The sequence below is a fragment of the Cavia porcellus genome, unplaced genomic scaffold (genome assembly GCF_034190915.1).
Source record: "Cavia porcellus strain 051 isolate PalLab524CR breed Dunkin Hartley unplaced genomic scaffold, mCavPor4.1 scaffold_17, whole genome shotgun sequence".
NCBI classification, from domain to species: domain Eukaryota; kingdom Metazoa; phylum Chordata; class Mammalia; order Rodentia; family Caviidae; genus Cavia; species Cavia porcellus.
The window spans coordinates 30,259,827-30,285,535 of NW_026947500.1; the positions used below are offsets into that span (position 1 = coordinate 30,259,827).

At 51.2% G+C, this 25,709-nt stretch overlaps 1 protein-coding gene across 1 annotated transcript; it reads right to left on the minus strand.

Annotated features, from left to right (window-relative positions):
* Positions 1 to 170: 170 nt before the first annotated feature.
* Cd81 (CD81 molecule) lies at positions 171 to 18,006 on the minus strand. Its single transcript, XM_003468337.5, has 8 exons — positions 17,713 to 18,006; positions 6,640 to 6,754; positions 2,978 to 3,075; positions 2,057 to 2,131; positions 1,754 to 1,858; positions 1,341 to 1,442; positions 833 to 919; positions 171 to 758 (listed from the first exon to the last, which is right to left on the minus strand). The coding sequence occupies exons 1-8, from the start codon at positions 17,776 to 17,778 to the stop codon at positions 696 to 698; spliced, it is 711 nt and encodes a 236-aa protein (XP_003468385.1). The 5' UTR covers positions 17,779 to 18,006; the 3' UTR covers positions 171 to 695.
* Between the last annotated feature and the right edge of the window lie 7,703 nt (positions 18,007 to 25,709).

Sequence of the window (25,709 nt, forward strand, 5' to 3'; positions counted from 1 at the left end):
ACCCACCACCCTGACAATTCCCCGAGGGTCCACTATGACCAGCAGCCCCTCAAGCTGATTCCCATCAGGCTTAGAAAGTCCAGGGCTGAGTCACAGCCATGCCAGGCTCTCGTCCCTTCAGCTGCTCCCTGGATCTTGCACGATCTGGCACAGGAAGGGGCCCCACAGTCTTGTTAGCATGCCTGATTTTCCTTCTTTATTAAATGTCTGTTTCAAGATGTAATTAAGTTGATGGTGACATGTTAGAAAGGACAGGTGCATTGAAGGCATAAGAGTGCTCACAGACCCAGTTCTTGAAATGGGGGCAGGAGAGAAACAAGGATTAAAAAGGTGAGCCATGCAGCCCACAGAATGGGCCAGGGGTAGGCAGATAGCCCCACCCAGCTTGGCCATGCTGAGCATCTGGGCAAGTGGTCTCTGGGAGTTGCCTGGCTCAGCAGGCAGAACTCTCCAGGGTGCCCAGAGCCACCTCAAGGTCTAGGCCAGCTCCACCCCCACACACGCCACCTACAAGTGACGCCAGCCCCAAAAAGTAATAGGAAAGTTCAGAATGAAAACAAAACCTCAAAAGTAAAAAGGCTAAGTGTAGCAGAGTAATACCGGAAACATTATATACACAGGCAGCAATGCCCGCAGCAGCCTCCGGGTCACTCTGGGGGCACTGCAGGGGTCCCAGCAGCTGGAACTGCAGGGTCTCAGTACACAGAGCTGTTCCGGATACCACAGCACAGCACCATGCTCAGGATCATCTCAAAGATCTGTGGGAGGAGAGTGCAGTCAGCACTACTGGAAAGGAGAGGCAGACAGCCGAGTCCACGCTCACCCCACTCACCATGATGACAGCAACCACTATGGCTGCGATGCCAATGAGGTACAGCTTCCCGGAGAAGAGTTCGTCGATCTTCTTGTGGCAGTCATCCTGCAGGGGTGGCCAATGAGTGATCAGAGGCTGGCTTAGGTGACCAGACCTCTGCATGGTGTATACCTTCCACTGGCTTAAAGCAAAACATGGGATCTTCTGCCTGGAACTGTTCTATCTCGAGCTCATGATTATTGGGATCACTAGTGCCCTAGTCACTGGTGTGATAGATATCCGTGGAGGGTGACAGGAGATCAGGACCCTCGGTGCCCACAAATATGAGTGGAGCCATTATCTCCTAGATCTCTACCTCCCTATAGAACCTGCCCACAAGCCCTGCCCAGCTGTCCCAGCAGAGCAGCCCTGACATGGGCCTTGGTTCCATCTTGGTCCACAGGGAGCCCTATGTAGACCACCCAGAAGCCAGGACCCCACCCAGGGATGTAGAAACGGGGCTTCTGCCCCACCCACTGTTGTGTACCTTCCATAAGGTATTTATGAAGGCGGTGCCCGATGGACACAGGTTGTTCCTCAGCACCGAATTGGACAGCGCAATCAATGTGTTGGAGCCACAGCAGTTGAGCTGTAGAGATAAGAGCACTGTGGTCATCTCACCAGGCAATGGAGAAGAAAAGGCCACAGATGTGCATTACACTGCTATCCCGCGTGCACCCAGGGCCAGCCTTCCTCCCCAGCCAGAGGCACTGCTCAGACAAACCCACTGGCCAGGTTCAACAGGTTCCCACTAGGAACTAAGTCATAGAGGAGACCCCTCTACCATAGACAGATCCTGAGGTCTGGGCTGAGGCAGGACTCCTCCAAGAAGGCACACCCCACCCCACCCCACCTGGGTCCTGTAGCCCATCCCTGCTGGCCTAGCCCAGCCAGCCACACCGTCTCATGGAAAGTCTTCACCACAGCCTTGGCGTTGTTAGCATCGTCATCTACCACAGCCTGCTGCAAAGCCTGGTCGTAGAACTGCTTCACGTCCTTGGCAATCTGGGGGAAAGGCACAGACACATATAGTAGGGACCGTCCCAAGGGGAGAGCCCTGTGCTCTGAGCTTTGACTCTTCCACAGAGCTGAGGATCTTCCTTCCAGGCACCTCCCAAGAAGAGTCCAGAGAGCCCTCCCTGATAGCCATGGGCTAAGGTGACCCATCACCAGTGACCTGGGCAGTGCTCCTCGGAGGCTCACCTGGTCCTTGTTGACGAAGCCCCAGATGCCAGCGGCCACTTCACAGGCAAAGAGGATCACGAGGCAGGTGAAGAACTGGGAGCAGGGAAAAAGAGGGTAGGCTGTGGGTAGGGCCCAGGTCAGCATGGAGCTGCCTTCTAGAGGACAGGCCCATGGGACCAAAAGGTGTGCAGGAGAAAGCTGGCAGTACCTGCCAACCCGTGTCCCCCTCCAGAATAAGCCACATGGAGCCATGAAGGACAGAGCTTGAAATGCAGCCCCTGCAGCAAGATGTTGGTGTGTTCACCCTCCCCATATTGCCTGCCTCTGCAGGATGGCCAGCTCGAGCAGGGAGGGTGAGGCAGGATATCGGGGTGTCCACAGGTGACAGGCACAGGTGGCTGCAGCCCCTTGGCCGTGATAGCGAACCTTTTAGAACTTTCAATGGACACAAACAGCACTCTGAAGCATGACTGCCACAGGTTCACTACTACTGCCCTAGGGAGATGTTGGCACAGCCACCCCCACCCAAACTGACCAGGCCCTGGACAATACAGCTGGGCTTCTGCTTCCTGCTGGCAGGTGATATGCCCAGGGACACCTGATGCTGGCTTCAGAGTCAAATTCAGTCCCTACAACATTTATGGCTTTTTTTAATGAAAGAAAAAAATCTTTTTTGTAACTGAGCTATAGGAGCTAGACATGAAAGAGATCAACCACAACCGCATTTAATTTAAGATACAACAGGAAAACCAGAAAGCCAATACTCTGCAAAAGACTGCTCAGTGACCCCCTGGTCCAGGTTAGGGGGGCCCTAAGTGCCATATCCAAGGCTTGTTGGGCTGAACTGAAGCCCCTGGATCTGCCCCGATGCCTACTCCTTGGCCTGCTGGATCCTACTTCTTAGTTCCAGCCCAGAACCTGCTGACCTCCCAACCTTACCGTCCCCAATAGGCACTGGGACTCCTGGATGGCCCCGTAACAGCCAAGAAAGCCGACAAACATCATCACAGCTCCCACAGCAATGAGGATGTAGATGCCTGTGCGAGAGAAGGAACCCCGGTGAGTGGCCACACACATACTGTGCCCAAGACATGCATGTGCGAGGCACTGGCACTCACTGCTAGCTCGACCTGGCCACTTGAGCTCTGTCAGTGCCTCAGTGTCCTCTTCCATGGCACAGAAGGGGACAACTATGCTAAAGGGAGGACTGGATGATACTTAAGTACCCAGAGAACACTGTTGACAGTGCTTCACAGGGCTCTTCCACAGTAGGGCTCACCACCCCTACCTGCGTCTGTTCCCAAAACCTTTAGGACTCATAAAAGGGGCTGAGATGGACCACCCCATTTTAGTTTAAGTGACATACCAGGAGCTTTATGATGGGCCCGTTGATAGTGGGTAGCTGTGCAGGGAGCCCCAGTATTGGTATATGAAGGGAAATAAGGTGAAGGAATTCTATGGTGGCCACACAGCAGCCCCATCCCACCTAATCCCTGCTCTTACAGACACCAGCATGTGAGTTGGGGTACCCTGTGTGGTTGCACAGCATGGGGAGGCCTTTGGGCAGGAGTCTACTGCATGAGGTGGCAGGGCAGCTTGAGACTGTGCAGGCACCAGTCCACCCTCGCCTGCCCACACCTACAGGCTGGGCAGTGGGGTCCTGGGGAGGCAGACAGGGTCACCAAAGCATAGGGGCACCTAGGACCAACATGTGCAGTGTCTCATTGCCCACAGCCCCATTTCTCCCTTGGGAAAGGCCACAGAGTCTCTGCAAGGGCCCTCCCAGTTCCTCATCCTTTAGCAGACTCAGCCCATCCCCCGATTACCATGGCAATGCTGCTAGGCAACCCAAGCCTCCTTGCATAGAGCCAGGCCCATTGTCCCCTGCCTGGCCAGCTCAGGAGGGAAGGAGCTAAGGGGCCAGGATGCACCACCAGGCTTCGAAATGGATTGGATCTGGGGCCTGGCCTTGGTGGCCAGCATTGAACACTTAGCCAAGGGGAAACTTCCCACCAGGCGCCCCTCACAGGTGGCCCTCCACTTGAGTACCAAAGCACACTTAGACTGGGTTTTTTTTTTTTTTTATTTCTTCCTCTTTGGTACAAGGGATTGAACTCATGACCTTGAGCTTGCCAGGCAGGCACTTATGCTGCTGAGCTGAATCTCCAGCTTTAAACTGGATTTTGACTCCTCAGGCTCCCAAATCCCTGACCTCAAAATGAGGCGCAGCACCCACCCACTGTGTCATTAGGTCATGCTCAAGATCCAAGCGTGGATTGTCTTTCTCAGTGTGGAGGATCCCACAGGGGTAGGAGACCCAAGCTGCTACAGTCATAGGGCTGCTCACAGCTTCTTGGCAGCAGCCTCACCCCAGCACAGCCTGGAGCCCTTTGGCATTTCCCAGGGTGCCGAGGGAGCCAGCCAACTCTCCATCTTCCCAGCAGTGGACAAAGCACCTTTGTGAAGGACTGCGTCTGCTCCCAGCAGGGTCCAGCCCAGAGGCAGCAGGGATGCCAGAGGCCTGATTTAGGAAGGGCAGAGACTTGGGGAAGATCTGAGTGGCCCCATCCATGCGGCACAAGCAAAAGCCCCAGGCTAGGGGGTGGTAGGCGCCACCATTCAGCTCCCAGCCTGCCAAGCAGCCCAATGCCTAGGGCTGTTCCCCCAGCACCCAGGAGGCCATAGTCAAGGAGAGGTGGGAAAGTGGTTGCAGAGCAAAGAAAAAAGGGAGAAGCACCTGCTTCTGATGCCACTCTGCCCTGGCACTAGGGGCCTACCTGGCATCTCCTCTTCTATGGTACCACTGCCCAGCAGGAGCCTTGGGAGCTCCTTGGTGTCTGTCCTGCCAAGGGGCCTAAGGTGGGAAGGAGGCCAAGGGGAGCTGCAGCCCGTCCCACAGGCCCTGCCTTGCCTGTCTGCTGCACTCAGCTCAGCCTGGCTGGCCCCACCTGAAGCAATCCAAGCCTTCCACTCCTGTCCAGCTGTGCCAGACAGACATGGACCCACACAGGGACTGCTCCAGCTACAAGCAGAGCTGCCCTGTTCTGGCAGCCTGACCTACCACAGGGTCACTGTACCTCCCTCCCTGTAAGAACACATGGCACAGGAAGAGTAGGGTGGGAATAGACTCCTCCTACTATGGACAGGAGTATGACAGACATGCAAGGAGAAGACCTCATTCTGATGGCCAAGGATGCACTCACTGACTTGTTCTGGAGGGCAAGACCAGGTTTTCTGGAAGGCCCTTTTGGGCTCCAAATACTTCTGATTATCATGCAAAGGGGAACAAGTCAGGTGTGGTGACACAGGCTATAATCCCAGCACTTGGGAGGCTCTGGTAAAAGAATCGCCATGAAGTCAGAGGCTAGCTTGGGCATGTGAGTTCCAGACCAATCTGAATTGCATAGCAAGACCGTCTCAAAAAACCAAAAAGAAAAGGGAACAAGAGGCCAAAGAGAAGATTCCTGGGGGAGACCAGAGAATACTGCTCAGGTCTTCTACACTCTAAGGTATGGTGCAAAGCCAACAGGTTGGCTTTTGAGGTACCTGTCTAGAGCACCTAGCTGCCACACAGGGGCTGAGGGTCCTTGTCTCCTGTGAGCGCACCAGAGCACCAAGAAGGAATAGGAACCCGCCAACCCTGTCTGCACAAGGGATGCCCCCAAGGAACAGCTGGGCCCAGAAACACAGTCAGCCCACCTCTAGGGAGTACAGGGGCCATCCTGGCCATGCTGTCTGGACCCAGCCCTGTCTATTCTGACTGTGGGAAGACAGAGAGGATCGGGGCAGAAAGGAGAGAAAAGAATGGCACCCCTTGGGTTGCCCACTCATGGCTGCCCTGCAGTGACCGGCTAGGGGGTATGTGGCCTGTCAGGAGCCCTACTCAACAGCCAGGTCCATCTTCCAAGTCAGTGGGCAGAGATGGGGCTCCACTTGGGATGGGGAGGACCCTCACCAGGCCCCAGCTGGAGCCCAACCCTGAGGCTCCTCCTTTAAAGGGCAGGAACATCTATCTATCTCACTCACACTTCAGAGCTCCAAGGGTACCCTGCCCTCCCCCAAGACAAGGTGGAAAGCTGGGCCCTGCAGTGGGCCTCCCCCTGGTCATCCCCACTCCTGGGCTCCACCCATGCTCACAGGCAGCCTAATAAGGCAGCCTACCAAAGCAGCAAGGTATGGAGGACTGTGTGGGGGGAGGCGACTGAGTCACACTGTCCTCCCTAGCTCCCGCCTCCAGCTGCCTCAGCTGCTCCAGGGCAGGTCAGGCATCCAGCCCCACCCTGCCTGGAAGCCTCCCCAGAAAAGCCATATAGTTATAATAAGCATGGTGCACTGCCCCTTCAGCCGCCCCCACCCCCTCCTGTTTAGGCTTGGTCTCAAGTGATTTGGTCCCCTGCCTCTCCACCAGGCTACAGGCCCATCTGCAGCCCAACACTCAAGCTCCTGGAATCTCTTTCTGGCTGGCTGCCTCCTGGCCTAAGTACCAGGCCCTGCCTCCCCCTGGGAGCCCTCTCTGCTGACCGCTTGTCTGCAACTGTGTGCCTTGACCTGTTGGTCAGACCTTGCCCTCGTGTCACTCACCCACATAGAGTGTCACTCACCCACATAGAAGGTGTTGGGTGCCGGCTTGTTTCCCAGCTCCAGGTAGAGCAGGCTGGTGGTCTGCGGGTCATGGCGCAGCCACAGGGCCACACCCAAGATCACGCCTCCGGCCAGCTGGGGGAAAGAGTAGGCACAGTGTTATGAGTAGCCCGGACATGGTGGGGTATGTGACAACCCACCACTCTGAACATCCTGAGCAGGCAGCTCTAGGCAGGAAGGAAGGACTCTTAGTTGGGCCCACTGCTGGTTTGTCAATGCCATCCCCTTGAGGACAGCAGCCCTTCAAGCCACTCTGGGATGCAGCTCCAGGGTAGACTGCCAGGTCAGAACCAGGACATGTCTGAGACTTACTTTGTTAGTCTAGTGTACCCCAAATACTGAATGGACAGAACTACACAAGATTTTTATTGTTTTCGCATTCCAGGTTGACTAGAGGTGCTGTTTTTATTTGCTAAATCTGGACAGAGGTCACAGCAGGACCTGGACACCCAGGGAAACCCGGCCCTCTTCCAAGGGGTCCTTTAGTGTCTGTCAGAGGCGTGCTGGGAACCCCAGAGTGGGAACTCCAAGTTTTGCTGCCAGGAGGAAGGATGGAGTTCTGATGCTGCTGGGGCCCTTGTGGGACTTGCACCATCCAGTGAGCTGCAGGGCATGGCCTGTGATGACCTGTGAGCAAATCCATGCCACTGTGACCCTGGGAAGGGAAACACTGGGGACAGGAGTTTCAGTACCCATACGAGAGAGATTCAAGTGGGTGGCTTGGGCTGCCACAGACAAGGGGGATAGAAAGGACTCCGCTCCAGCTGGCATGCAGGGTACAGGGTCAGCCTGAGTTGTTGATCCTGCATACAGGTGATCATTTCCAGCCAGGTGAAGTCTGCCTTTGAAGGCAAGGCCTGGCCCATTCCTACTGTCCCTTCCCCTGGTCCCTGTCCACTAGACTAGGGGCCAGTCCACTGGTGGTGGTAGTGCCGGAGGTCACCCTTTGCCAATTCCTGGTACTGGTACCATGTGGGGCACTTTACAGAAACACAGCATCCAAAGTGACTGAAAACCCTGAGTCCTGCCTGCTTCTGCCTCCTCCGCCCTAGGGCTTCTTGGCTGATGCTTTTGGATACTCCTCAGGAGGGCAGGTATCTCAGAATAACAGGTGTGGGGGACTTGGTCCTCTTCAGATCTTTCTACTATCCATCCATGCCTCCCCAGGTATGATATGGCTCCACAGACCCTCCAAAGCCAAGGTCACTGATTCTGGAATAGGGACAATCTGCCTGGGTCCTTGATGAGGGGTGGGCAGGAATACATTATCCCAAATAGTTCAGAGGCAGCTGGTCAGGCCTTTATCCTGCTGCCGTAGGAGGACACAGAGACCTGCCCGGCACCATCCTAGCACACGAGCTGTAGCTACTCATGGATAGGACTGCCTAGGGAGGTCACAAGAGTCAGGTTGGTGTCTCACAAGAGAAGACACTGCCTGGCTTCCCTTGACAACTCTGTCTTCCTCTTGCACATGCTCTCACACAGGCTCTGCCCCGGCCAGGCCCTGTGGGGTTCCTGAAGGAAGTAGCATGAGGACATAGCCTAACAGTCTTCAAAGGAGACTGGTGAGCTGGGGGGCAATGGTGTTCCTCCAACAGAAATAGATACAGAGGATGATTTGCTTAGAGTTTGATGGGAAAGCCTGTATCAAAGAAGGTTACACTTCCCAGCCTCATCCTCCTATTGTAAGTAGGGGCTAGCAGCTCACCCCATAAAATGCACAGGGTTGCTAGTCAAAGAGGAAGCAGAACAGAAACACGGGCCTGAGAAAAACACCTGGTGATTCCAGTTCCCACTTCTGTGGTCCTGGCTGGCAAGCAGGGCCCTGAGGGGAGGCAGATGTGCTTAGGAAGATGTATAACTGTCCCGAGGAAAGCCCTGAGCAAGCCCAGGGATTCCCAGGCAGGCTGACTTCGGTCCCCACAGAAGTGGGGTGGAGGAGGAGCTGTGGGTTTTCAAGCTACGTCACCTCACCATCCAAGCCAGCACCAGGGCACTTTCCCCCCAGACAGGAGGCCAGGATTCACTTTCCCTGCATCTCTCCCTTGGGCCTGAGCTGTAGTTTCTTAGCCCCTCTTCTGGAAGCTGAACCTCACTTTCAAGAAGCTCAGTCCTGTGTTTTCACATGCTAGTCTGGTGAAGGATGGGCTCCACTACCTCACCACCCCACGAGGTGCTGACCAAGGCTGTTCCTCATTGAGCAAGTAGGGTACATGCTACAGCTTGTAGTGCACCTGCTGGCTCAATCAGAATGGCCTAGCAGCTGGGACTCTGAGTGTGCCCCACATATGACAAGGCCCCAATGATGCCAGGGGTCCTCTGGCTTCCCAAATCCTAAGGAATAGCCAGTTCTCTGTGCTTCTATGCCTGTCACACTGTCAAAAGGGCAGGGAAAGCCTGGGACAGTGTGGGGGAGGCAGGACAGTGAGAGATAGTGGGCAGTCCCAGGGAGCTGTGTCAAGCTCTCTTGAGCAGGCTGCCATCTGCGGCTCCAGCGGAAGAGGTGACAGGCTGAGTTACCCTGGCAACTCTGGCTTCCTCGTGGTTTTGAAGACGTCATGTATTTTGTTTGGAAACTGGTCCACAGGTTGCTCTGAAAGATGTTCCAGGCCTGAGAGGTAGCAGACAGGAGGAACCCTGCCCTGTCACTCCCTCAGTGGTCACAGATAACTGCAAATCCTGACACAGCCCCAGAAACCATGGGGGTCTCTGGGAGGTTGCCACCTTCCTGTGCCTCAGTGTCCCAACCTGTGAGAAAGCTGAGCATGCTTAGTGTTGGTTCAAGGGCTGCTCTGTCATGTTGACCCTGGCTGGGCAGGGATCATCTTCATCTTCCCTGTGCAGCCTCCCATGGGTGAAGCTGGGCACAGCACCCTTTTAGGGCAATGCTGTCCTCACAGAAACCTATGGGACATCAATGCTTAGCTTGCTCCAAATCCCTGTAATGGTGAACTTTAGGCTCATTAGCCACTTCCTGCTCTGTTAGGAAAGCAGGCTTTTGGTTCAGACTCCAGAGTAGTGTGGAGAAGCTATCTCTCTGTGAGCCCCTAAACCCAGTCTTCATGCCCAGTGATAACAAGGGGTCTGATGCAGGCTACAGTGCAGGGGTGAGCCTGATCTAAAAATAGAGGCTTTGAAACCTTCAGTTAGAAAAACAATGGGCCAGAAGGAGGAGGAGGGGGTGGTGTAGGGCTGGGAGAGGCAGTTGGGACATGCCTTGCCTACCTCATTGTCCCAAGGGCACTGGGCCACCCCACAAGGCCACTGAGAACAATCAGAAGATTTTCTGGTAGGGTAATAAAGACTGTCTGCTACTGTGCTGGCAGCTGCCCAAAGACCCCCATCCTTCCAGCCCCTGCTCAGCTCCAGAATGGGACTAGGCACCCAGTGGAGGGGGCCTTGGGTAGGAGCCATGACAACAGTGGAGAAACTGAGGCAATGGGGAAGGAATATTCCCCTAAGGCCATCTACAAGTACCTCTTGTCTTTGAAAGTGTACCTGGCACAGGCCAGGATAGCAAGAGAGTAAGTATCTAATAAGGACTAGTGGCCAAATATATAAGGAGCTCCCAAAGCTAAATGGTAGGAAAGCCAGCCACCCACGTTTTAAAACACGGAAAAGCCCCATCCAGAATACAGAGGGCACCTAAGCATTGGAAAGGGGGATCCCTTTTCCATCTAGACCACCACACAAGAGCCACAGCCAGACCCCAATCTGCCCACTCCTCTCACTAAACCTGACATGACTTTCCTCCCAAGGCAGCTGGCCTCTTCAGTGCCTGTCACACTCCTAAGAGGATGAGGAGGGCCCAGAACAGTGCCGGGGAGGCAGGAGGTGGGAGGTGGGAGATAGCGGGTCACCACAGGGAGCAAGTAAGTTCTGATGAAGCGCTGTACGGTCATTACTTAGCTCCTTTGTATCCCAGGGACCCACCCAAGAGAAAGGAACACAACCTCATGCAAGGCTCAGGGACCAGTGTTTCCAGCAACTTTGCATCTAAAAAAACTGGAGTGTGTCTGCTAGAGGGGTGACTGAATGGGCCTGGGGGTCCATCTTGCAGTGGAATCCACATCAGTGAAAAAGCAGGGATACTCACAGCTGCAGACACATCCTTAAATGATCGCGCTGGGAAAAGAAGAGTTTGCACCTTCTGCCTCTATTTATGTGGATGCAGGAGAAATGTGAGTATCTATTAAGAAAGCACAGTGGTCCCAGAGAGAAGGGGCGGGGCGATTACAAAGGGCCCACAGGCCAAGAGTCTAAATGTATCGAAACTTACTACACTGCACACTTTGAATGTACATATGTGTAACACCTTAGGTCAATCACTTCTAAATAAAGTTGTGTAAAAACACCTAGTCCCCAGAGACTAAATGCAAAGGGAAAGAGGGCCCAGCTGCTACCGTGGTGCAGTCTCCCCACCTAGGAGTGAGAGTCCCTGCTGGCCAGCAGCAAATGTCTGGACATGCTAGAGTCCTGTCCACAGACCCAAAGTTCTAGGGTAAACGAAAGTCGGAGACTGCAATCACTAGGGAACCTGCATGCCAATTAAACAGAGTCAGCCCAGGATCTGGGGAAAATGAGAGTGTGGTGCTGGACAGAGGCCCAGGTTCGAAGGCCAAGGGTGGCCAAGCCCCAAGTGCCGAGTTCTGTTTGAGCTGGCCTACCTCAGGCCAGTCTCGGCTCCACACTTCCAGCAACTTCCTTTGTAAAATGAGTAAACAGAGGTATAGAAGCTAATGTACACAGACTGTTACCAGGATGCCATATCTAGCTGTCGACAATGGTGACATTATGATCCCTGGTATGTCTTACAGAGAGCAGAATCTGGGATTTCTTCATTCCTCTTTTTCCAGACAGAATCATATATTGGTTTTTGGGATCACCAGACACCAATCTGCTCAACTCTGGCCACCTGCTCCTGTGGCCCAAGCTACTCCCATGTCCTAAGGTACTACCCTTGGCCTACGGTACTCCTACTCAGGGCTGAGAGGAATGGAGGAAAAGGCCCAGGTAGCAGGTCTGGGTTCCTAGAGGGCTCTGTGCAAGAGAACGGAAAAGAGTATAGGATTCTGCTTTTTCCTCCTTCCTGGGAATTAATAAATAGCAGGCTCTACTCTAAAAGGGGCTGCCAAGTAGGGTGGGTCCCTGCCCGGTCTGTCTGCTGTTTCCCAGAAGCAGCTGAAAGGGAGCAGGCCTGGTACAGTTTCACATACCACACCAGCCAGCAGCCTACCCTCAGCCAGTCCCTGGATGGGAGCCGGGCTTTGGGGGGGCTTTCCCACTGCAGCACACTCCACCCTACCCCACCCCACAAGAGGCTGGGGTCTAGTCACCTCATCTGACTGGCCTAAACGGTCACCCCAACTGCTACCAACACATTCCTAGGGATAACAAGGGGGTATGGTGTGGCTCAGTCATAGAGATCTTGCCTTCCGTCTCCAGCACCTTTTCCCCCAAAAAATTCTCCAGTGGATAACAAGGACTCTTAACCTGTTTCGTTGAGTAGCAGTTGGGCATTCATCTGTAGCCCAGACCCTTGATGCCTCTGGACAGGTGACAGAGTCCTTCCTGAGGGACACAGGAACTTTCTCAGGCTTTCCTGGGAAGTGGACAACCAGGGTGCCCTCAAGGAGCAGAACCACCAGAGGAGATTCAGGCAGGAAGGAAGCGTGGAGGGAAGAACAGGAATCCTCACCTCGGTCAGGAAGCAGCAGCTCTATTCACAGGGCCCCTCGAGCTCAGGAAGCTGCTGTCTCAGCCTCTAAAAATAGGTGTCAAGGCAAAGTCCTAGGCCCTGGGGCCTGCCAGTTAGCTGGGATATGTGAAGGGTCAGGAAAGGAGCAGAGGCAGTGGAGGACGCCTGCTGTTTTAGGATGCAGGAGTGGGCTGGGCACCGTAGGAGCAAACTTGAGGCTGGCCACTGCTCCCAGGCAGGGAAGTCAGGTGGTACTCTGCTCGTCCATGTCACACCTATGCGTGGCCACCCGCTCTCGGAGAAGGTCATGTAGCTGGTACAACCCTAAGGGCTATGGACCCAGAGACTGTGGGAGGGCTGTAGTTCCAGCCTTGCCTTACCATTTCCTCATGTGGTCCCCTAGGAAGTGCTGTTTCCCTGTTGACTTGAGTCTGTCATCCTGAGTCTGGAACAGCCTAGCATGGCAGGGTGCTACTCTAGGTGATCTGTTATTGTCTCCTCAGGTACACAGGGAGAGGCTGCTCCCTGCAGGTGAGGTCTACTATTTTCCTAGAGGGAGAGCAGGGAGCAGGGCTGTGAGAGGTAAGCTCCCTGGGGTCCCAGGATTGAGGGGGCTATGCTTCGCACACCACTGTCTCTCAAAGCCTCCAAGGCCTCAGTATAGAAATCATGGCTTAGGCCTCTGAACATTGAGTAGCCTGGGGTCCTCATTCCTATGCCCCTGCCATGCTGGGTACCTCTCAGCCCCGCCAAGAGCTCAGTCTCAGTGTAGTGCAAAGCCAACCTGAATCCCAAGCACAGGTAACAGGCCACATAGTGCTGCAAGCCCACCCCGAGAAGGTGCTGATGATCCAGGCCCACATGGGGCCCAAGGCGATTACTAGAGTGAGATGCCCCACTGGAAGCACAGGACAACCAGGCCATCACTCAGTCCTGCTGCCCAGGCTTTCTCAGAAGTGATGTCATCTCAGTAACTGGGGCAAGGACAAAGAGGGAAACAGCACCTCTTCAAGAAGAGACACATCTGCAAAGACAGCAGAGGTGCTGGACCTGGGCTCCCTCAGCCCCCTGCCGGAGCACCCTCACCACTAATCGGGGTGCTTTCAGGCTATGAGACTCTGGGCATTCAAGCTCTCATGCACCTCCTGCATCCCCACCCCTTTAGCCTTCGCCAGGCCTTACGTTTAGCACCCCTTCTATGGCCTTGCACAGAGAATGCCCATAACCCAAGGAATGAAATCCAGTTAGCAGCTGGCCATGGCCCCCTGCTGTGAGGTGCCTTCCCCCACTACTGGGGGATCCCCTGAAGAAACTTCAAGTGGTCTCAGGTAACTCAGCATCTGCTCTAAAGCCCACCAGGTAAAGCAACTTAGGAGGGCCCCAGAAGCCCAAGGTACATGTGTGGAGGAGCCAGGGGTCACAGAAGTTGAGGGGCACCCAGAATGCCCCATATACTGGTCACAGTGCATCCTAATGGACAGTGAAGACTGCTGAGGGTCAATTCGGGTAAGCTCAGTCCTCTGCGCAGGAGTCCTGGAATCAAGGTGGGCACCTCTAATGCTGGAAGGCCCTTCAGGGGCATTGCAAGGCCCAGGAATCAGGGTCACAGTGACAGCCACCTAGGCTTCTCCTCAGCCCCTCCTCTACTCTTCCATGCCTTCTCCAAAATGCCAGGCCAGTGCCAGCTGCTCCCTCCACGGGCACCTGGACTTGGCCTTATTGACTGTATGATTGAATCTCCTCCCCCTTGGCGGGATTTCAAGTGCTGAAATAAGAGTTGGGAGAGAGGCAGGGTTAGTTTCTTACTCTGTGCCTAAAAGTAGTTACTCAGAGCTGGGCATGGTGGTGTATGCCTGTAATCCCAGCACTTGGGAGACTGAGGCAGGATGATCACTGTCAGTTGAAGGCCAGCCTGGGCTACATAAGCCAGTTCAAGGTCAGCAATGCTCTATATAGTGAGATTCTGTCTCAAAAACCAAACCAAAAAAAAGTAGTTACTTGAGCTAAGGATTAGAGGTAAATTCAGTTTCTAGAGGCTGAACTGAGCTGGGACAGCAAGAAGGGGAAAGAAAGCCCAGCAGGCTGCTGAAAGAATGGACTCGGGGCTGGGCATGGGAGCTCATGCCTATAAGCCCAGCACTCAGGAGGCTGAAGCAAGAGGATCACTGCAAGTTCAAGGCCAGTCTGGGCTGAAAACAAACAACAAACAAAAAAACTGGACTGGGGCCTCTCCTGGAGAGGGTGCCAAAGTGTGGGCACCAGAACAGGGCTAGCCAAAGGCCACTGGGGCCTCACAGAGGCTAGCCTACCAAGGGACAAACTACAGACTTCCTCCTCTAGATGCAGCTCAGTCCAACGGTTGATCGTGGTCAGGTTGGGTTATCTCCCAAAGCTGGGCAAGCCAGGTAGCCAGATAGCCTGAAGGCACCAAGGAAAGTCCACTTGCCCAACTGGTGAAACCAGGCACAGGAAGTCCTTAGCCACCGAAGGCTCCACTTAGCCTGCTGGGATTGCAGTGCCTACCCAAGGAAGGAAGCAACAGTCCTGCTAAGTGACAGTCACATGCTATCTGAAAGCAGGGGGACTGAGTGCCAGGTAGCAAGGCTGCTAATCAGCCTCCTGCATTGCCACTGGCTACATCAGTTTGGAGGAGTAGCCAGTCCTGGGCAGGGGAAATGGCCTTTCTCCCAGCAGGGACTGTTGGCACCTCTCTTGGGCCCCACAGCCAGCCTAATGGAGAAGATTACTGTCATACCCATTTTGTAGATGAGAAAATCAAGGCTCCCACAGGCCAGTCACATGCTCCAGGACCAAGGCTGTTGTAGCAAGAGTCTCAGGTACTTGCCCTCTCCTCCAGGAGTCCCTGGACATTATCTCAAGGGGCAGTGTCCATGCTACTTGGTGAAGCTATCTGCCCTGTTCCATGCCAAGCCTAACGCCCAGCCATCCAGGGAGCTCAGGACCCTGCTGGCCTCCAAGAAGGCTCTGGTTAGGACACACAGGGTGTATGACACTGCCTGGGACTCCGAGTCTCAGCTCAGGGCATGAGAGATAGTAAGTGAAAGTACACATATGAACATAGGCAGGTGACCCAGTGTTCCTCCCTGGAGAAGCAGGCCAGGCTATCTAGGACATTCCTTCCATAAGGAAACCCTTTTCCTCTCTAAAAGGGAACTTTTAAAGTTGTCCATTCAAACAATCATCATCAACCTGTTCTCACTTCCTGCCTGAGCTCCTGGTACCATGTCGGTCCAGGCCAAAGGGCACCTACATCTCTCTTCAGAGGGGCTTTCGAAATGACAGCTCAGCTCTCCTTGGCTAGGTTCCCTGGCTGGACATCGTGCCCAGCATCCATTTCCTGAGCCTACCCTGTGCCAAGCCCCTCACTTTGCACTTGGGTACATTAGCTAATATGCTCCCAACTCCTCCCTCTGAAGAGGTCTGGAACCAGAACAGTGTAGTTAAGGGTCTGCTGAGCTTCAACTCCACGGCACCATGGTGTTCTCAGCCACAGAGCAAGTCCTGTGATGCTGAGGGCTAGGGGCAGCCAAGGTTCTTCGGTGGGGCAGTGCCAGCTAGCATCCCCTGGCTTAGCTCTGCATGCCTGGCCCTCGAATGTGTGGGTCCATGAGACTGGATGATGCAGTTCTCATGATGAAGTTCTCAGCTCTGAGCTGGGCCCTGGGAGAAACAGAGAGAGACTTGGGAATGTTCCTAGAGCTCAGTAAAGTACGCCTCTGGGGATATGTTGGGCCTCCAATAAGGCTGCCTGGGAAACAGCCAGACTCACCTAGACCCAGGTCCCTGGAGAGATGGGGGGCAGGGAGCAGCTGGGATAAGTGTGTACCTGGCTACTTTCAGCTCCTTGCTGTGTCCTCTCCATGTGCTGGCCAGAGGACCAGCAGAGGGACACTCTGGTGCATATTTACCTCCTATTTGCTGGGTCCAAGCAAGCGGGCACTGATCAACACGCAGGGCCACGCTGAGCCAGAGAAGCCCAAACCATCAGCCTTACTGTTTTTCATGGTCACTGAGATCCCAGCAGTGCCTTCATCCCCCTCAGGCACACAGCCCTTACAGCTTGGAAAAGTGTGATGTGCTGCCCCTCACTCTACTCCTAGTTGAGTTCAATCCAATTGCCTCACCACATCCTAAACATCTCCCTGGCCCTAGATCCACCCTGGGATCCTTGGTGTCCAGATGGAAAACAAATGTCCTCAGTCCCATACTCCAGGGGATGCTTTAAAAGTTTACAAGCTCTGCCTCTGCCTCAACAGCTCCATCCCTTCTGGAATGGAGGAACAGCAGCAAGGGAGGAACCTGGGAAGGGTGGCAGTCGCTGGTCCAAAACAGCAACCAGCAACACCCATCCTTGAGGGTAGTGAAGTCTCCAATTCCAGCACCACACGAAAGGAAAATAAAGAGAACACACTGTATAGACTCTTCCCAGCAGAAAGACTATGTTGGGAGAAAGTACCTGTCAGCACAGAGATCCTCCTACCCCTGCCCCAGCCACACACGACACACACAAAGAGACAGACCTGCTTCCCAAGTGGATAGCCCAGCCCAAACACAGGTGCCAGACCCCTACTGCAGAGAGACCCACCCCCAGGTTTGTAGGGTCACCCTTGACCTGTGCCCAGGGTCCAGGCTGGGAACGGATGAGGCTGGGGCTGGAATCTATGTGGGTGAGGAGTGAGACCAGCCTGGAACCTGGTGCATTCGGGCCGTGGGGTCCTGAGCTCAGGCTGGACCCCGACTCCCAGGAAGGTCTCCATAGTGGATACAGCAGGCTGTAGGGTGAATGAGGCTGGGGTAAGAGTAGGTAGGACGGTTTCCAAGGCTTGAGCAGAATCTGAGCACCCCCTACCCCCACTACATATACACACTCCCGGCTGCTCATCCAGGGGTTGTGACCAAGATGAGCTCATGGGGGCGGGACACTGGGAGCCCCGCCCAGAGCCCCCTCAGTGCCCGCGAAACAGGGTGGTCCCCTAAACAGCGACTAAGAAGACTGTCCGAGTCCTCAGCAAAAAGGGGTTCGGGGTACGCGGCTCCTTAACCAGCACGTAGCGGGGAAAGGCCGAGATCCTAGCCGGGCCACTGGGCCGGGTCGCGACGGGAGGAAGGCCGACCCCCTGGGCTCGCTGCCTGTCCCGGCAGTCCAGCGGTGCGGTGGCCCCGGACCCTCGCCCCACGCCCGGAGCCCACAGGTGGTCTCGCAACTTCGCCTGGCGTGGCGCCCCCCTCCGCCGGGCCTAGCGCGGGGCAACAGGGCCTGCCCGAGGTGCTGTGCGTCCGCCCCCCCGCGAACCCCACCCTGCGCGCCACTCACCCAGAAGACGAAATTGAAGACGAAGAGCAAGTACTTGATGCACTTGGTGCAGCCCTCCACCCCCATGGCGGCTCGCGGCTGTGGGGAACGGGCTGGTCCGGAGCAGTAGGCGGGCCGGGGGCACTGGGCCGGGTGGGCCTGAGAGCTTGGTGGGTGGGCCGGTAGTCCTGAGGGCCTAGAGGCTGGGGCGGACGAGGTACAGGCGACGTGCTATTGCGAGGCCTGCCTAGGTTCACTAGGGTCGCCGCTGTTTAAGCGCGCTCACAGTGGCTGCGCGCGCGCCTTGCTCCGCGCGGTTTATAGGCGGCCAGGCCCCGCCCCCATCAGGCCCCGCCTCCTGCCGCCTGAGCCCCCTGCCTCCGGCCTTGCGCCCAGACAAGGATGCTCCGGCAGGGGGTGCCTCTCAGGCCACATTCCTTTAGCGGTTGGGGACTTTGGTGTCTTGGAGATCTCAGGGCCAGGGTGCGCTGTGCAGCAGCGGGATGCGTCCCTGAGCTGCGTAGGGCTCCGGACTCCCGGCCTGACTACAGGGCGGCGCCTGAAGAAGCGACGAATAACGGTGGCCTAGAAACACAGCCTGGGGTGCCCGCGGGAGGAGCTCTCCCTTTCTTCCCCTGGCGCCTTGGACATTCTGGTGAACTCCTTGGAGGGGCTGATGAGCCTTGCAAAAATAGCATGCAGGAATTTGAGTGGGTGTGAAGCTGGAGCTGGGCATGGGTCTGAAGGTTTAAGATGCCCTTCTAGGCAGCCAGTCCCTTGTCCCAGGGAAAGGAGGAGTCTGATCCGCGTTCAAGGAGTCTGTCTTTGGAAAAATCACTGGCACAATCAGAATATCCTAGAACTGCCGAATACTGTGCTTTTCATCCTGCGCCGGCTTCCCAAGATCCTGAGGTGGACTGGCAGCTTCCTGAAGGTGCCAGAGACTGAGAGGTGCTTTCTCCCCAGGTGATTATGGAACGCAGTCACCAATGCTGATGATACTCTAGTAAAGAGCTTACCCCTGCCCTCCAAAAAACACTGAAGAATGGAAGATAGGGCTGCTTCTGCAGAGTCCAGCTGGAGACCGCGAGAGACCAGCTGCAGAGATGAAGCCTTTGCCAGGTCGTCCCCCATCACCTGTCACAGTGTGTGGTGAAACTTGCTGCAGTGATGGACAGGATCTATATCAGGGTAACACCTGGCACAAAGGAGTACTGGGAACTAAGAATGTGGCTATCAAGGAACTGAAGTTTGAATTGTGTACCATTATAATTTACATTTAAATTGCCCTAGGCACTCAGTAGCTGGAGGGGGGGGGTGATAGAAAGATAAACAGAAAGTTTAAATTTTTGGCTGGGTGTGGTGACCCATACCTGTAATTCCAGCACTCTGGAGGTGAAGGCAGGAGATCACTGGAGTTTGAGGCCAGCCTGGGCTACATGGTGAGTTAAAGGCCCGCCTGAATGTATAGTAAGACCCTGTCTAAAAAAAAAATGTAAATGTTTTAAAAAATACAATAAAATACACATTGCCAAGAACAATGGGATAAGTGTTTTCATTGTGAAGGGGGGTATTTTAAGAGGCAGTAATTTTACTGTAATAAATTTTTAAATTTACACATTCATCCTGTGTTTTGATCACTTCTCATTAGTAAAATGTTTATGGCAATTTCTGTAAGAAAAAAAACCCATTACTGTGTCCTCAACCACCTTATTCACTGTATATGGCACTGAATGATTTCTGACTCTTCCCTAAAGTCAAATGACAGTAACATTTAATATTTTGAATCTACTTAGAACATCTAGAACATCAAGACAGCCAAGATAGCATAACTAAAGACTCTCTCAAAAGAGAACTTTCAGAACTGCTTCAAGAAAGTAGCGAGAACGGTGATAAGTGTGTCTGAAGGGAGAGGGAGTACCTTGCAGGGGACTGATGTCAATGTGTCGTTTACTTTAATAATTTTTTACAATTTAAACCGTGAGTGCATTTTTCTTTTCAGTCATACCTTATACCATACTGGACAGAGCAACTCTTGAAACCCATCTGTTCTCTCCTAGGTTTGTAGTTTTCTTGGTGGTTAATTTGGAAACTTGTTTTTGGTTTCATTCTTGTATATGAGTTACAAGCACAAGTTTATGACTTGTTTTATGTTTGGTGCATGTCAAAGTGACAATAAAAGGAACTGAAGTCTTCATGTGAGCATCTGTAAAGACTCTTTGTTTAAGGGGACACAATAGGCCTCATTGTGAAGAAAGTTTCTTTTGATTCCTGGGCACCTGTTCTCCCATCAACATTCCAGTCTCTCTAGCAATGAAGACACTTCCCACCAAGTAGCAGTCACACACTGGGTCCTTGGGCCACCAGACCCAAGGCAGGTTGGCCAGCTTGTTCTTTTCTCTTTCTTGGTCATGTACCAAATGCTTAGTGGTGCCCACTGAGTGCCAGGTGCTGGTCCAGGACTGGCTGTGGAAAGTCTAGCAACCAGGCTCTCCCCTTAATGTTAACCATAGGCTCTGGTATTCTTGTGAAATGATCATACCAACACTGAGGAGAGAGGGAATTTTTTTGATATTTATAGTGCCAATAGGGGCCGCTCCAGCAGTGTGGAGTCTCAAAGGAACCTGGATGCATCCTGACAACTGAGAAGTTAACCTGAAGAGGAGAAAGAAGCATTCCAGACAGAGGGGAGATGGAGGAACAGAAAGGAAGACCTTGAGTTAGGAGCAGATGGAGCAAGGGAAAGAGGGCTAGACACAGAGTAAGGGGCAGGGAGTAAGCTCTGGAGACAAGAGGATAGGCATTAGGGCCCAAAGGCTAAAGTGGCATTGCACTCATTCCAACTGCAGTGAGATGATAGGAGAGCTTTCCCGCTAGGCCTTTCAGCTGAGTGGCAGAGGTTGCCAGGACCCAAAGGTGAATTAACGTGAACGGGCACAAAGGTTCCCTATGACCACATGGTACATGGGGGCCACCTCACAGCCTGGCATCTGTGAGGCCCACCTCTCAAGTGCCCTCCCCAGCACTGCCAGTTTGACTTCATGAAGACCTCAGGGCAGCCTGAGACACCATTATATGATGGATGTCAGTGTGTTTCTGGGGTAAGCGGGCATCCAGGGGGCATCTCTGCAAGGGTTAGTGTGATCAGTTGGGCTCAATGGGCCTTCCACCCCAGCTCAGAGCACTAGGACGAACACAGCTGAGTTGTATTAAAGGATGAGGGAGAGAATGAGAGGCAGGGCTTGACCCTGCTGTGCCTGGGATGGGAGGTCCCTACAGGAACAATTGTCCTGGTGAAGAGAGGCAGATAGTGGCAGGTGGCAGCACAGCTGGGCTTGTATCAGTCATTCTGTGTGTGACTCTCTGGGTTCTTCAGTTTTCCCATGGGCAGTAGAGCCCCTAAGCAGTGTTACTAGGCTGGTGACTTGTAACAATATGCCCATAGCACTTGACAAAGAGCCCAGCCTGTGGGAAAATTAAGGCCACTGGCTCCTGTGAGTCCCATTTGACTGAGACTGAGAAACTTGGCATCCTGACTGACACAGGTCCAGGGGCTAGTGACCCACTGCCCCATTGAGCACCCTTTCCACTATGAGAGATGTACAGAACCCTTCTGTACCTCAGTTTCCTAAAATACATAGATGTTATGGTTGATATCTTGTGTCAATTTGAGAAGTTTAGAAGTTTAACTAAGTAACTCAGCAGAGAGCCAGGATCCTTACTTTATAAATATCCTCATCCTGTACAAGAGAAAGGCACAGAGATTTTGTGAGTGCTGCACCTCCTTGGGGGGAATGCTGTGTCCATATAGAGGAAGAAAAGAGGCTTGTTATGCCACTTTTTGTTCTGGCTGCTGTTCCTGGCCACTGCCTTGAAGTGTTGCCCTGTTGCCATGCCACCCTGCCTTAGGAGCCAGCTAGCTGATTATGGACTGAAACCTCCATAAACACTAAGCTAAATAAATCTTTCCTTTCTTCATTTTGGATGATGGGTATTTTGCCCCAGCAATGAGAGAAAAGTACACAAGACAATAGAGATCACCAAACAAGAACAAAAAGGGGCTGTTAAGGCAGTGCTTGCTTAGTGATGGGTTGGGCTGCTGCCACCTGTGCATGGCTAGGGCTCAAAGACAGGTTGGGGAAAAATGGGACACCAAAGAAAAATGGGACAAAAACCGTATAATCATCTCAACAGGCACAGAAAAAACAGCCCAGTGCAACCCTGCTCTTACTCTCTTTGTCACCAGGAAATGAGGGGACCTCTTCCTCCAATAAAGGGAACTAACAGAAAACCCACAGCTAATGTCTAATGTCACACTCAGTAGTGAAAGACTGAACAGTTTCCCCTAAAGGTCAGGAACAAGGCAAGGTGAAAAGTCTTGATGTTTCTATTCAACACTGTACAGGAGATTCCAGTCAAAAACAATTAGGAAGAAAAAGATGTAAAAAGCACCCATTTTGGAAAGGTCCAAGTAAAAACGCTGTGGTCTGAGGGTTCCTGTCTCTCCCTATTCATATGTTGAAATCTCAACCCCAACATGATTATATTTGGAGGTGGGCCTTGAGCGATGATTAGGTTAGGAGGGCAGAGTCTTCAATAATTGGGTTAGTACTCTTATAAAAGAGACCCTCTAACCTCCCCCTCTTTTCTTCACAATGTTTAACACCGTTGGTCATTCGAGAGATGCAAATTAAAGACACAGCATGATGACCACTATTTATGAACCATGAAAGCTGGCTCTCCCAGATGTCAAATTTGCCAGCACCTTGTCAATCTCAGACTTCTAACCTTAAGAAATATGAGAAATACATTTTGATGTTTATAAGCAACCCAGTCTATGTTATTCTGTTACAGCATCTCAAACAGACTAAGATGTAATAACTATCTCTGTTTGCTGTTTACATGATACTGTATACGGAAAATCCTAAGAAATTCAGCAAACATTTACAAAGATAAATAATTATGTTTAGCAGTGGTGGAAGGATACAAGATCCATAGACCAAAAACAACATTGTTTCTATACACTAGCAATGAATAATCCAGAAATGAAATTAAGAAGGTAACACCATTATAATAGTGGTCAAAACATACATAGGAAGAAATTTAGCAGAAGAAGTATAAGACACCGGGAAGAAAAGATTTAGTCAAATAGAAAAGTAACCCATGTTTATGGATTCAAAGACTTAACATTGCTATGCTGGTGGTTTTTCCAAATTGAACCAAAGCTTTAAGAAAATCTTTATCAAAATCCTAGATGACTTTTTACAAACTGACCCTAAATTTGTATGGAAATGCAGAAATAGTAAAATGACAAAGCACTCTTGACAAAGAACAAAGTGAAGACTCGTATTTCCTGCTTGACTCCTACTGCAAAGTTACAGTACTCAAGATGGTGTAATTCTGGCATAAAGATAGAAATATAATAAGTTGAGACCCAGTTGTTGATTATTAGAAGTATTTCCCTTGCAGTCTGGGTTTTGTTCATGAACTGTCTGCATACACTTATGCCTTCAAGATTCCTACCTACTTTCTCTTCCAGTAGAAATCACCAACAGAGTGAAGAGACAACCCACAGAGTGGGAAAAGTTTTTAGCCAATTGTCCCTCAGAATGTATAAAGAACTTCTATTTATAACATACAAAGAATTGAAAAAAAATCAGACCTCCCAAATTCAAAGACTCAGTTCAAAAATGGGCATCTGGGATGACTATTGCTTCTCAGAAGAAGAAATAAAAATGGAAAATAAATATATGAAAAAATGTTTAACATCATTGGTCATTCGAGAGATGCAAATTAAAACAACACTGAGATTCCATTTCACTCCAGAAAGAATGGCTATTATCAAGAAATCAACAAATAACAAATGCTGGAGAGACTGTGTGGAAAAAGAAACCTTCTCCATTGTTGGTGGGAATGCAGACTGATGCAACCACTGTGTGAATCAATGTGGAAATTCCTCAACGCTAGGATTGGAGGTCCCATTTGACCAGTTATTCCTCTTCTGGATGTCTTCTCACAAGAATTAAAAACATCATACTACAGTGATATAAGTGAACTCATGTTTATAGTAGTATAATGTATAATAGCTAAATCTTGGAAACAACCCAAATGCCCATCAACAGAGGAATGTATAAAAAAGATGTGGTCTTTTTATATACAATGGAGTACCACTCAGCCATAAAGAAAAATACACTTGAGATTTTTATAGGTAGATAGATACATTTTGAGACCATACTTATAAGTGAAATAAATCAGACTCGCATGAAACACTGCATTGTCTCCCCGGTGTGAAAAACTGAAAGAGTAACTAAGCTCTAAAATGTACAATAGATATTGTGAAGTGGGAAGAAATTATTCAAAAAGAAAAAGAACTAGGATGGGTGACAGTGGAAAGGACAGTAGGGAAAAGGGGAAAAATGCCAGTCGGTTGTACTATTAGTGTCTCTTAGTTCATTAAAAAGGAAGGTTTGTGCTAATATTGATTGGAGAAATTTTTATTCCTATATCTCTGAGTAACTACTTTAAAGATAACAACATGTAATATATTAACTATTGTTTTCTCCTATTATGTTGTTATGAAATTTTGTTTTACCTTTCTTCTGTTAAAAAAAGATAGAAATATCTGGGTATAGTGGTACATTCCTGTAATCCCAGCACTCAGGAGGCTGGGGCAGGAGGATCATTGCAAGTTCAAGACCAACCTGGGCGACAAAGTGAGCCAAAACCATCCGAAGTGTAAAGGGAGACCTTGTCTCAAAAAGACAAAAAAAAAAAAAAAAAAAAAAAAAGATAGAAATGTAGGTCAGTGAAGCCAAACATGGTGACACATGCCTGTAATCCTAGCATACTCCAGAGGCTGAGGCAGGAGGATCGCTTCAAATTCAAGGCCAGCCTAAACTGCACAGTGAAACCCTGTTTCAAAAAAAAAAAAAGTAAAGAAAAGAAAAAAGAAATGTAGGTCAATGAAATTGACACTCCAGAAATAAACCTGCAGGTTTATGGTCAATTAGTTTTTGAACAAGGGTGCTGAGACAATTGAATGGGGAAAGAGCAGTTTTTTCAACAAGTTGTTGGGAAACAACTGGGTATACACAAGCAAAAGAACTAAATTAGACCCCTACGTCATACTATATCCCATGTTACCAAAATAGGATCAAAATGGATCACGATGTAAAAGTGAAAGCTAAAATGCAAAGGAATACATTTTGAGGGTCTTGTATTAGACAGTGGTTTTCTATATACAACATCAGAAACATGGACTTGGCTGAGATTTGAAAGTTTTGTGTGTCAAAAAGTAACCTCAAGGAAATGGAAAGAGAGTCAAGACAGACTGAAAATGGGAGAAACTATTGTTTGCTTGTTTGTTTTTTAAGAAAAATATTTGCTAATTCCGTTTCTGATTTAGATCTAGTATTTAGAACATGAAATATATAATTGCTTGACAAAAAGAGAAAAATTTTTAAATGGGCAAAGTGCAGGGTTTAGTGGTGCATGCTTATAATCACAGAGCTCAGGAGGCTGAGGCAGGAGGATTGCATGAGTCTGAGGTCAGCACTGGCTACAAAGTGAGTTTAAAACTGTTCTACTAAGATGCTGAAAAATTAAAATAATTGATTAAAAGATAATTAGCAAAAATAGTTAGTTAAAAGGATAGTTGTTAGCAGTATTGTCATTCTGTACTGAGCTCATTACCCTAGTAACCAAGCACCAACCACATAGTTATAGATTAACTGACCGCGTCACTATGCTGTTCTGTACATGTCACCCCCTTCTCCAAGTAACCTGTGTGCTATGTCAACTTTTGTTCCCCTTGTAAGAGACAAATGATGCTGTGTCAACCATTGTTCCCTTTATGAGAGACAAATGTTCCAGAATTGGCAGACCAAGGGCTATGAATTGGCTAACCACCCACTGTGAAATGCCTCTTACCTCAAGCAAAGGGGAACAAAGGCCCACCTTGTTTCTGTTTCTCCTCGCTATGTACTTAATGATCAATGAGCTAATCATAAATGAACTAT

Coding starts and splice junctions, on each gene's coding strand:
- Cd81 (XM_003468337.5), bottom strand. CDS start 17,778: ATGGGGGTGGAGGGCTGCACCAAGTGCATCAAGTACTTGCTCTTCGTC. Junction 920..1,340: donor TCATAAATACCTTATGGAAG/GTACACAACAGT, acceptor CCACCCCTGCAG/GATGACTGCCACAAGAAGAT. Junction 759..832: donor TAGTGGTTGCTGTCATCATG/GTGAGTGGGGTG, acceptor CTCCTCCCACAG/ATCTTTGAGATGATCCTGAG.